Source organism: Ursus arctos, chromosome X (genome assembly GCF_023065955.2).
Source record: "Ursus arctos isolate Adak ecotype North America chromosome X, UrsArc2.0, whole genome shotgun sequence".
NCBI lineage: Eukaryota > Metazoa > Chordata > Mammalia > Carnivora > Ursidae > Ursus > Ursus arctos.
In genome coordinates, this window is record NC_079873.1 from 61,367,522 (window position 1) to 61,380,532 (window position 13,011).

The 13,011-nt window shown below is 36.7% G+C and overlaps 1 protein-coding gene across 14 annotated transcripts in view; it reads right to left on the reverse strand.

The window, feature by feature from the left end:
• Nucleotides 1-13,011, reverse strand: part of ATRX (ATRX chromatin remodeler) — a 324,331-nt gene that overhangs the window by 65,066 nt on the left and 246,254 nt on the right. For all 14 annotated transcript variants that reach the window (XM_048213854.2, XM_048213847.2, XM_048213856.2 and 11 more), the window contains 2 exons: nucleotides 12,195-12,348; nucleotides 6,631-6,737 (listed from right to left, as the gene is read on the reverse strand). In XM_048213854.2, coding sequence (XP_048069811.1) covers nucleotides 6,631-6,737; nucleotides 12,195-12,348 — 261 coding nt within the window. The remainder of the gene's footprint in view (nucleotides 1-6,630; nucleotides 6,738-12,194; nucleotides 12,349-13,011) is intronic.

Genomic DNA, 13,011 nt, shown 5'->3' on the forward strand with positions numbered 1-13,011 from the left:
ATGGCTAACAGACACATGAAAAAATGTTCAACATCATTAGCCATCAGGGAAATTCAAATCAAAACCACACTGAGATACCACCTTACGCCAGTTAGAATGGCAAAAATAGACAAGGCAAGAAACAACAATTGTTGGAGAGGATGTGGAGAAAGGGGAACCCTCCTACATTGTTGGTGGGAATGCAAGTTGGTCCAGCCACTCTGGAAAACAGTGTGGAGGTCCCTTAAAAAGTTAAAAATTGAGCTACCCTATGATCCAGCCATTGCACTACTGGGTGTTTACCCCAACGATATAGTCGTAGTAAAGAGAAAGGCCATATGCACCCCAATGTTTATAGCAGCAATGTCCACAATAGCTAAATCGTGGAAGGAGCCGAGATGCCCTTCAACAGATGACTGGATTAAGAAGTTGTGGTCCATATATACAATGGAATATTACTCAGCTATCAGAAAGAACAAGTTCTCTACATTTGCTACAACATGGACGGCACTAGAGGAGATAATGCCAAGTGAAATAAGTCAAGCAGAGAAAGACAATTATCATATGATTTCTCTCATCTATGGAACATAAGAACTAGGAAATCGGTAGGGGAAGAAAGGGATAAAGAAAGGGGGGGTAATCAGAAGGGGGAATGAAGCATGAGAGACTATGGAGTCTGAGAAACAAACTGAGGGCTTCAGAGGGGAGGGGGGTGGGGGAATGGGATAGGCTGGTGATGGGTGGTGGAGAGGGCACGTATTGCATGGTGCACTGGGTGTTATACGCAACTAATGAATCATTGAACTTTACATCAGAAACCAGGGATGTACTGTATGGTGACTAATATAATAAAAAAAATTTTTAAAAAAGTAATGCACCAGATCAGTAGAATTTTAAAAACCCGTATGATCATCTCAATAGATGAGAGATAGCATTTGACAATATCCAATACCGTTCATGATAAAAAAAAAATTAAAAACTGGAAATAGAAGGGAACTTCTTCAATTTGATAAACAGCATTATGAAAAAACTGCAAATAACACCATTCTAATGGGGAAAGATCAGATGCTTTCCCCCCAAGATTCAGAACAAGAAAAGGATGTTTGCTCTTGCCACTTCACTGTACTAGAGGTACTAACCACGGAAATTGGGCAAGAAAAAGAAATAGAAGTAATCCACATTGGAAAGGAAAAAGTAAATTATCTCTAATTGTAAATGATATGATCCTGTAAATGGAAAATCCTTTAAATATCCACTTAAAAACTATTAGGACTAATAAATGAGTTAATATACAAAACTCAATTTTTTAAACATTTACCAGGAAGAATCCAAAAATATAATTAAGAAAATTCCATTTTCAGTACCATCAAAAAGAATAAAACAAGTAAGAATAAATTTAACACATGACATTTAAAATGTATACACTAAAAACCACAAAATACTGGTGAAAGAAAATTAAAGACCTAAACAAATGCTAAAACCTCTTATGTTCATGGATCAGAAGACTTAATATTAAGATGGCAATACTTCCTAAAATGAAATACAGACTCAATGTAATCCCTATCAGAATCTTAACCAGAATCCCTATGCTGATTTCTCTGTAGAAATGTACAAGGTGATTCTAAAATTCATATGGAATTGCCAGGGACTCAGAATAGCCAAAACAATCTTGAAGAGGAATAAAGTAGGACTTACTTTCAAAATTTACTTTCAAAGCAACAGTAGTAATCAAGCTAGTGTGATACTGGCAAGGACTGACATAGATCAATGGAATAGAACTAAGAGTCAAGAAATGGGTCTGTATGATCAACTGATTTTCAACAAGGGTGCCAAGACCATTAAATAGGGAAAGAATAGTCTTTTCAAGAAATAGTGCTAGGACAACCGAACAGCCACAGCAAAAGATTGATGTTGGACCTTTATCTCATGCGATATATAAAAATCAACTCAAAATGGATTAAAAGCCTAAATATTAAGAGCTAAAGCTATATAATTTTTTGAAGGGAGAGGGAGCATAGGGATGACTCTTCATGAACTTGGATTTGGCAACAGTTTTTTAGATATAACACCAAAAGCACAAATAACAAAAGAAAAAATAGATCTCCTGGATTCCATCAAAATGAAGAACTTCTATCTACCAAAGGACACTACCAAGAAAGTGAAAAGATAACCCACAAAATAAGAGAAAATATTTGTGAATCATATATCTGATAAGAGCCTGGTATGCAGAAAATGTAAAACAAACCCAAAAAATTCAACTCAATAACAAGACAAATAACTAAATTCAAAAATGGGCAAAGGACCTGAATAAACATTTTTCCAACGATATACAAGAAGTCAACAAGAACATGAAAAGATGCTCAACATTATTAGTCATTAGAGAAATACAAACCAAAATCACAATGAGATACCACTTCATGGCCACTAGGATGGCTTTACAGGCAGCCTCATTTTATTGTGCTTTATGCCACTTCTCACATAACCATGTGTGTTTTTTGTTTTTTGTTTCGTTTCGTTTTGTTTTGTTTTTACAAACTGAACGTTTGTGGCAACCCTGCGTCGAGCAAGTCTACTGGAGCATTTGCTCACTTTGTGTCTCTGTCACATTTTGGTAATTCCAACAATATTTCAAACTTTTTCATCATTATTATTACATTTGTTATGATGACCAGTAAAATCTGACATTACTATTGTAACTATTTTGGGGTGCAATAAATTGCACCCACTAAAAACAGAGAACTTCACCAATAAATGAGTGTGTTCTGACTGTACCACCAAGCAGCTGACCCCCCCCCACCTCTCTCCCTCTCTTCAGGCCTATTTCCCAAGACACAACAATATTAAAATTAGGCTGATTAATAACCCTACACCTTCTGGGTGTTCAAGTAAAAGGAAGAGTCGCATGTATCTCATTTTAAGTCAAAAGCTAGAAATGAGGGGCGCCTGGGTGGCGCAGTCGTTAAGTGTCTGCCTTCGGCTCAGGGCGTGATCCCAGCGTTCTGGGATTGAGCCCCGCATCAGGCTTCTCTGCTAAGAGCCTGCTTCTTCCTCTCCCACTCCCCCCGCTTGTATTCCCTCTCTCACTGGCTGTCTCCCTGTCAAATAAATAAATAAAATCTTTAAAAAAAAAAAAAAGCTAGAAATGATTAAGCTTAATGAGGAAGGCATGTGACAGATGAGATGGGCCTAAAGTTAGGCCTCTTGTGCCAGTTAGCCAAGTTGTGAATGCAAAGGAAAACTTCTTGAAGGAAATTAAAAGTGTTACTCCAGTGAACACATGAATGATTAAAAAGGCAAAACAGTCCTATTGCTGATATGGAAAGTTTTAGTGGTCTGGACAGAAGATCAAACCAGTCACGACATTTCCTAAGGCAAAGCCTAATCCAGAGCAAGTCCCTAACTCTCTCCAGTTCTATGAAGGCTGAGAGAGGTGAGGAAGTTACAGAATAAAAGTTTAAAACAAGCAGACGTTGATTCATGAGGTGTAAAGAAAGTGGTCTCCATAACAGAGAAGTGCAAGGTGAAGCAACAAGTGCTAATGTAAAAGCTGCAGCAAGTTATCCAGAAGATCTAGCTAAGATAATTAATGAAAGGGGCTATACTAAACAATAGAATTTTCTATGTAGACAAACAGCCTTCCATTAGAAGATGTCATCTATGACTTTCACAGCCAGAGAGAAGTCAATACCTGGCTTCAAAGCTCAAAGGTCAGGCTGACTCTCTTCTTAAGGGCTAATGCAGCTGGTGACTTTAAGTTGAAGCCAATGCTCATTTACCATTCTGAAAATCCTAGGTGCCTTAAGAATTATGTTAAATCTACCCTCTCTGTGTTCTATAAAGAGAACAAGAGCTGGATGACAGCACATCTGTTTTTGACATGGTTTACCAAATATTTTAAGCCCACTGTTGAGACCTACTGCTCAGAAAAAAGGACTTCTTTCAAAATATTACTGCTCACTGACAATGTACCTCATCACCCAAGAAGTCTGATGGAGGTGTACACAAGATTAATGTTGTTTTCATGTCTAGTAACACAACATCCATTCTGCAGCCCATAGATCAAGGAGTAATTTCAACATTCAAGTTTTATTATTTAAGAAATACATTTTGTAAAGCTATAGCTACCATCAATGGTGACTCCTCTGATGGATCTAGGGAAAGTAAATTGAAAACCTTCTGGAAAGGATTCACCATTCTAGATGCTATTAAGAACATTTGTGATTCAGTCGCCCAGCCCCTTCTCCATCCACTGTCGCCTATGGCATCGCTGGCTGCACTGTGACTTTGCTGGTGCATGAGCAAGGAGGAAGGGGGCTGCCCCTCTCCTACCTGGTGAACAACAATGGCTGAGGGTCTGTCCTTAGGACTGGCAGACAGACAGACTCAGGCCAGGCCTCTTGGTGGAGATTACTACTCTGGGAGGAGACACAGGTATGAAGCCCACTAGACAGGGACTGGCAACCTGGAAGGCTGGAGACACGGACTGATTGTGGAATTGTGGCCTGGAGACGTGGATGCAGAGCTCATAATTAGCTGAACTGGTCCATGAACTCCACTCCCTGAAGACTACACAATCTCGGAGAACCATAGGAGGAAAAAGTGCTCTTGGTCCAGCTCAATGACTTCTGAGTGCCCCCTCTTCCCAGAGGGAAGTTCATTCGGCCTCCTCTAGGCACATACGCACAAGAAAGGCTCTTTTTGTAAAGATTATTTCCACTTAAAAATTCTATTGCAATTTTGATTTACTGAAATAGCATTGATGATGAAATAATATCAGGAATATTGGCATCCTTATTAACATTTCCCATGCTAGAACCTGAAACTACCTCCATATTTGTTCATTTATGTCTGCAGGGAGAGCTTCATACTTTTCTTAATATAAGTACTTCTAATTCCTTTTAAAAAAAGAATATTTGTGATTCATGGGAAGAGGTCAAAATACCAACATTAACAGGAGTTTGTAAGAAGTTGAATCCAACCCTCATGGATGACTTTGAGAGGAGGAAGTAACTGCAGATGTGGCTGAAATAGCAAGAGACCTAGAATTAGAAGTGAAGCCTGAAGACAGGACTGAATTGCTACAACGTCATGACAAAACTTGAACAGATGAGGAGTTGCCTCTTACAGGTGAGCAAAGAAAGTGGTTTCTTAAGGTGGAATCTAGTCCTGGTGAAGATGCCGTAAAGATTACTGAAATGACAACAAAAGATTTAGAGTATTATAAAAACTTATTTGATAAAGTAGAGGCAGAGTTTGAGAGGACTGACATGACTCCAATTTTGAAAGAAGTTCTACTATGGGTAAAATGTTATCAAACAGCATTGCGTGCTACACAGAAATCATTTGTGAAAAGAAGGGTCAATCGATGCAGCAAACTTCACTGTTGTCTTATTTTAAGAAATTGCCACAGTCACCTCAATCTTCAGCAACCACCACCCTGATCAGTCAGCAGCCATCAACATCATGGCAAAATCCTCCACCAGCAAAAAATTACAACTTGCTGAAAACTCAGATGATGGTTGACATCTTTTAGCAATAAAGTATTTTTTAATTAAGGTATATATATATATTTAAGATATAATGCTATTGCACACTTAACAGACTATAGTACAGTGTAAATAGAACTTTTATATGCACTGGGAAACCAAAAAAACTAATTCAACTCCCTTTATTGAAGTATTCACATTATTGCAGTGGTCTGGAACCAAACCCACAATACCTCTGAGGTATACCTGTAATAAAACAAAACAAAACAAAACAAAACAGAAGGTAACTATTGGTAAAGATGTGGAGAAACTGGAACCCTTATACACTGCTTGTGGAAATGTAAAATCATGCAGCCAGTATGGAAAACAGTTTGGTGGTTCCTCAATAAGTTAAAATTACCACATGACCCAATAATTCCATTCCTAAGTATATTTCCAAATGAAGTGAAAACAGATGCTTAAATAAATAAAAACTTGCATACAAGTATTTATCACAGCACTACTCACAATAGTCAGAAGGTGAAAACAACCTAGATATCTATGAATGAATAAATGGATAATCAAAATGTAGGTATTATCCGTACAATGGAATATTATTAGATCTTTATGGCCTAATGAATGAAGTACTGACACATGCTACAACATGGAAGAACTCTGAAAGAAGCCAGTCACAGAAGACCACATATTATATGAATCCATTTACATGAAAGTTTCAGAACAGGTCAGTCTGTAGAAACAGAAAGTAGATTGATTAGTGACTGCTTAAGATTTGAAGAGGTGGAAGGCAGGGCTAGGAGGGTAATAGCTAAAGGGTACAGGGTTTCTTTGGTGGTGATTAAAAAGGTTGAAAATTGTGGTGATAGTTGCAGAACTCTATGAAAATACTAAAAACCACTGAATTTTTCACTTAAAATGGATGAACTGCATGATATGTGAATTATTTCAATAAAGCCCTTTATAAGAACAAAAAATCTTATTTCATGTTACAACTGCAACAATAAAGACCATGTTAATGTAGATAAGGACAAGAAGAATGTACAGAAAAAAATGGATATATTAAAGTTGTATGTCTGGGGAGTATTTTTTCTTTTATTGTTAAAATGTTTATATAATACGTTTAAATAAAGGTTTCAAAAATTATGATACAGAAACGTTTGTAACTCACCTTTATAAATAAGAGGTTTATCTTTATCTTCTGTCTTTTCCCTACTGGCCAATTCAAGAAAATCTTCAATCAAGTCCAGAGATATGAGAGACTGGCTGAAAACAAGGCTAAAAAAATGGATTAGTGTTCATGGATTAGAAGGGTCACATAGTACAGATATTACTTCTTTCCAAATTGACTTACAAATTCAACACAATTCTTTTTTTATTGTTTTTATTACTAATTTATTCATTTGTTTCTTCAGCCAGTCAGCAAATATTTATTTTTTAACAAATATTTAGAAGCATCTATTATAGCGATTGAAAAATATACATGAATTCAACACAATTCTAATCAAAACCACAGCAGGATTTTTGAGAAATTAACAAGCTGATTCTATAAAGTTTATATGAAAATGCTGAGCACACAGGGGAGCCAAAACAACTTTGAAAAAGTTGGAGGCCTAACTCTACATGATTTCAACACTTGAAAAGCTAGAGTAATCAGCACAGTGTAATACTGATTAAGGGACAAGCACAAACTGATGGAACAGAATTTGGGGTCCAGATATAGAGCCACACAATATAGTCAGCTAAATGGTTTTTCACAAAGAAGCAAAGGCAATTCAGTGGAAAAAGGATAATCTTTTCAACAATGGACTTGGCAAAATTCAACATTCATACGCAAAAAAAAAAAAAAAGAACTTTGGCTTAAACCTCACACTTTATAGAAAAAGTAATTCAAAATGGAGTATAAATCTAATTTTAAAATGTAAAACTGTATCTCAGAGTCCATAGTCTCTCATGCTTCATTCCCCCTTCTGATTACCAACTGAGGGCTTCAGAGGGGAGGGGGGTGGGGGAATGGGATAGGCTGGTGATGGGTAGTAAGGAGGGCACGTATTACATGGTGCACTGGGTGTTATACACAACTGATGAATCGTGGAACTTTACATCAAAAACCGGGGATGTACTACTGTATGGTGACTAACATACTATAATAAAAAATATTATTATAAAAAAATAAATAAATGTAAAACTAAAATGTTTAGAAAAACGCAAGGAAGAAAATCATAACTCTGGGTTAGACAATTCTTAGACTAACACCAAAAACATGATTTATGGCGGAAAAAAGTTGATAAAGTGGATTTCATCAAAATTAAAAACTTTTACTGTACAAAAGAAACTAGAGAATATGAGAAAAAAGTCTATTAAAAGTATTTGAGTAATTTTAGACTTGTAAACATTCTAAAACACTTTGCTGTTCCATTTCAAATATGTCTGCAGATTCCTGATTCTCCATCCCAGTAGTTTTCTAACTCCTGTTTGGAGCCATGAAAACTATTTGTTCACATAAAGCCTTATGTGGTATTAAAATGTAATAAATAATTTCAGGTGTAAAATATAGTGATTCAACACTTCCATACAACATCTGGTGCTCATCACAAGTGCACTCTTTAATCCCCACCATCTATTTAACAGGAAACTAACATTACACTGTATGTTAACTAACTTGAATTTAAATAAAAACTTTAAATATATAATAAACAAACAATAAAAAGGCGCCTGGGTGGCTGAGTTGGTTAAGCGTCTGGCTCTGATTTTGGCCTAGGTCATGATCTCAGGGTTGTGAGATCGAGCCCAGGTCAGGCTCCACACTCAATGGGGAGTCTGCTTGAGATTCTCTCTTCCTCTCTCTCTGGCCACCTCCCACCCACCCCCCACTCATGCTCTCTTTCTCAAATAAAAAAAAATCTTTTTAAACAAACAAATAAAGCAGGGTGCTTTAGGCCTTGGAGAAGAAGAAGGTAAAAGTGTCACTGGCCCCTCAGCCTCTGCTCTAGCCTTCTTTTCACCAACTTTCATGGGCTCTGAGGAAGTTTCAAAACCACTGCTCTTATCTATCCCACTGGTGGAAAGTGGACATAATTATACACAGGAAATGAAAAAAATCTACAAAGAGAATAAAGGATAAAGGAGTGCTCATTCTCTCCCTTATATATGCAAACAAGGAACTAGACACCTGTCCAAGCAGATTGCTTGGTTTTATTTGATTCTGAAAGATGTACTATAGGAGAGAGATGCTTTTATGACTCCAGAAGATCCTTCAACACTCATTCCTTGAGGTCTTCAGATTTAGTAGAACTGAAAAGAACAACTCAAGTTATGAAACAGCGGCTGGAGTTTATAACATGTGCATTGGCTATTGTATGACTTCCTAAACTCTGCACTATGGGGATCTACTGTCTCCCAGTTGGTACTCCTAGAATACTGGTAAGGAAATGAATTTTTTCCTAGCACTAGTGTAAATGACCAACAGTCTTGATACCTCAGTAGATTATGTTTCCTAGAATCAAACAATTTATTGAATCAATTCTTTTTGAGCTACAAATTAAGTTTTTGGCAGTTCCTATAACTGGGAAACTTAAATTCTTTACTAATTATTTATTTAACTGGAATTAATCTGGAATTCGGGGTACTATTCTGGAAAAAGGTTGACCTGAGTCTGCATTAAGGCTGGTTCTGGGGGGCGCCTGGGTGGCACTGGGGCGCCTGGGTGGCACAGCGGTTAAGCGTCTGCCTTCGGCTCAGGGCGTGATCCCGGCGTTCTGGGATCGAGCCCCACATCAGGCTCCTCCGCTATGAGCCTGCTTCTTCCTCTCCCACTCCCCCTGCTTGTGTTCCCTCTCTCGCTGGCTGTCTCTATCCTGTCGAATAAATAAATAAAATCTTAAAAAAAAAAAGGCTGGTTCTGGGAACCACTGAGCTCAGAAAAATCTCACTATGAAAAAGGTGTTATTAGGACTAAGTAGCTACATACTAACGGTTATCTCTTAACTTTTTCTAATTGCAGATAACATGAGCAATTACTGCCCTGATTGGTAATAATTTTCATTCTTGTATAAACTATTTTGGCTTTACCTATTTTATTAATGACCCATATGAAAATAGAGAAGCAATACAAATCAAATTCATATATATCAAAAAATCTGGAAATTAAAATTCAATCAAAATTTAATGCTTAAATGACAGAAAACAAGTCAGAAGGGCTGGGCTAAAACCAGTAGTGTACTGGAATTAGCCGTAACTTGCTTGAAAGAGGAAAGTAGATTGTTAGCATTTCTTACCACCACTGTTGGTAGCTTAAAATTGGCCCCAATAAGAGTATTTTACCATGGATATCAGCAAATGTTACAAATTAGGGCTTTATGTGCTTCTTTGCTTTCTCTATTATCATTTTTTGAAGAGTCAGTTGTCAAACATTTATCAACACACCACTAGCTAAAAAATCACTAAAATTCATTTATCTCTTGCCCTATGAAATATCAAGTTTTCACTTAGATCAAAAGATCAACTGCACAAATAGGGAACAGAGGAATCTGATTTGACACCAGTTCTTCTTTAAAAAAAAAAATGAAAGTCTCAGTTGACCATAAGTTTAATATGAACCAATAGTGTTATTCAGATGTTAGAAAACCTCTATTCGACTGCATGAATGGAAGTATACCATCCAGAATAAACAAGAACCAGCTTCACTTTAACTCTGTGTTAATCAAAACTCAGCTGAAGTTTTTTGTTTTTGTTTTACTATGACCATATTTTGAGATGGGTGGTAAAAAAAACTGAAGTATGTTCAAGACCATATGGCCAGGACTGAAATTATGCCATACAAAGAATAGCTCAATGAACTCAGAAGAAAAAGCTAAAAGTGACAAGAGAGATGAACCCACCATTTTTTGAAGAGGAGACAATTGAAACAGTAGTACTGATGTCTGCAACCTACATTGAAAGGCATCAGGAAAATAAGATGGATAGATAAACCAATATGTAATAAAGAAAGTACAATAAAATATAGAATATAGTATAGATTCTAGGTGACAGGTATATGGGTATTCACTGTAAAATTCTGTTTTATGTTTGAAAATTTCCACAAGGAAATGCTGGACAAATAAAAAATAGTGGTAATCACAGTTATGGAAATGCATAGTTTTATAGTCCTAAACACTGATAATATCTATCAGTTGGGCTTATAACTTAAAAAAATCACTATAAGAGTCTAAAAAAAGGCAGTAGATATATTCAATTTTAAACCATAAGGAAAACAGCTATAGGGATAAAGTACAAACTAAAGATAAGGATATAATTTCTAAAAATTTGAAGTATTCAACTATAGGTAGAATTCTGAAATGGCAAATGTTCTATCATGGGAGAGGTTAGGAGAACACCTATGATGAACATGATAGAGGAGATTCTTGCACTGGTTAGGAAATGAAAAGATCACTAAAATCCCTTCCACACTCTTAAAATTTTTGTACGGTACCCAAATAAAAAATTAAATGACCTAAGTTGATAGCAGAAAAAAAGCATGAGCACGTCACAGCAATAATCTCTCCTGAACTTTTAGGAACTTTGAATTCAAATACCACTTTCTACTTGCATCTTTCATGGGTGTCTAATAGGCCTCTCAAACTTAACACGGCCAGAGCAGAACTCTTTACTACCTCTAATAAACTTAGTTCTTCCCTACTGTTCTCCATTTTAGTAAGTAACACCGTAATCCACCAACCACGGAGTCTGGAAGCCTGGAAGTCATCTTTGACTACTCTCACATTCTTATTGCCCTGCATTAATGTACCAAATCCTGTTGTTTCTATTCCAAAACATATCCTTTACCTCCAATACTATCACTCCATTCCAGGCCAACATCAACCCTTAACTGAACCACTTGTTTCTGTATTAAAAAATTGGCAATATACAACAAAATAAAATTTTAGTGAGTACTTACTAAATGCAAGGTATAGTGGTTAATAAATAATAAAACAATCTGTCTTCAAACAACTCACTATCCAGTGAAAAGACATACAAGTATATTAGAATGTGTTAAGAGTAGAGATATATTAAAAGATGGTATAGAAGTATACCATCTACCTCTTCCCAAGAAAATTAAAGGAAGTTTGAAACTTTTTAAGATAAAAGGTTTGTTTTAAGCCTTATGTTAAATGGTTATTAAAAGAATCACAGAAATATTTTTAAAATATTTTACAAACATATGCTGGGACCTTATAACAACCTAAACAGTAAGTCTGGTCCAAAAATTAAAAAGTATCCTTTTTTGAATAGTAATTTGAAGGATAAGAACAATAACAAAAACAAAGGAGAAATGATAGAGAATAGTCAAAGAGGTGAAATGAAGTCTGAGAGTTATCCACTAGATATGGGGATTAAAAGGTCACTAAGTGACTTTGGTTGGGGGGGAATTTCAATAAAGTAGGAACCACACTGCATGGATTGAAAAATAATTTTTAAAGATGGTGAAATACAGATATCCACTAGAGGCCTGGCTCAAAGAAGTAAGTTCAAGCTGCAATAAATACCCAGAACAGGAAAACAGCACTGAAGAAATAATCAGAATATGTACTTAGAACTAGTGGCTTAGAAGGAAGATAGCTGTCTATCACTATAATACTAAAGAAATTATATCTTCAGAAAGGAAGAAAACAAAACAGATTTCTTCAAATAAGTTGTTTAAACAACAGAAAGGTTATAAAAAATTTCATTTATATAATAAAAATAGGAGAAACTTACACTTTATCCCCAATTTCCTCTGCCATTCGAAGAATTTCAAAAAGAAGTACCATTTTTCCAGAATGTTCTAAAACCTCAGCATCAGCATCTGTAACAAAATCTTTGTACCAGTCTGGAGCTGGGCTGCTTGGATTAGAAGAGGAAGTAGCTTTACCTAAATAAAATAAATGAAACATAAATAAGTAGGCAAACAAGGAAAGAAACTCAAAGATCCAGAGAAAAGGATTAAGAAAGAGACCAAAAGAAATAGGGAGTAGGAGAAGGGGAGGGAAGATAAGGGAGGAGGGGAGAAGGGGGAAGAGGGATATAGGGGTTGAGGGGGAAGGAGGGCACCCTCTTGCAAAAAGAGAAAAAAAAAAGACCACCCCAGGAAAGAGAGAGAGCTTTACTGTGAGGAAAAGACACCAGGTGGGGAGTGGAGTAGAGGGGACAAACCGAACTCTAGGAGAGGGAAAGACACAGGGAGGGAGACACACAAACAGGCACATATGAATGCAAAGGAAGAAAAACATGGGGGCGGGGGCGGGCACACCAAGTAAGAGACTAAGCAAGAGAAAGACCCTGAGAAAGTACAGCTATGAGAAACAGTACCTGGGAGCAGGGGGCACAAAAAACAGAGACCCTAAGAGACAACCGTTCCCCCCCAGGCACTGAGAGAGTATAACTCCCAACACAAACCCCAAGAAACAGGGACTAGAGAGAAAAAGACCTAGAGAACCAAAGAGAGACAGACAGAGGTAGGGAGAAGAGGGAAGGCAAAGAGACAGACTGACTCAGAGATCAAGAAAGAAAAGATCTTAGGGGCAGGAAATATTTC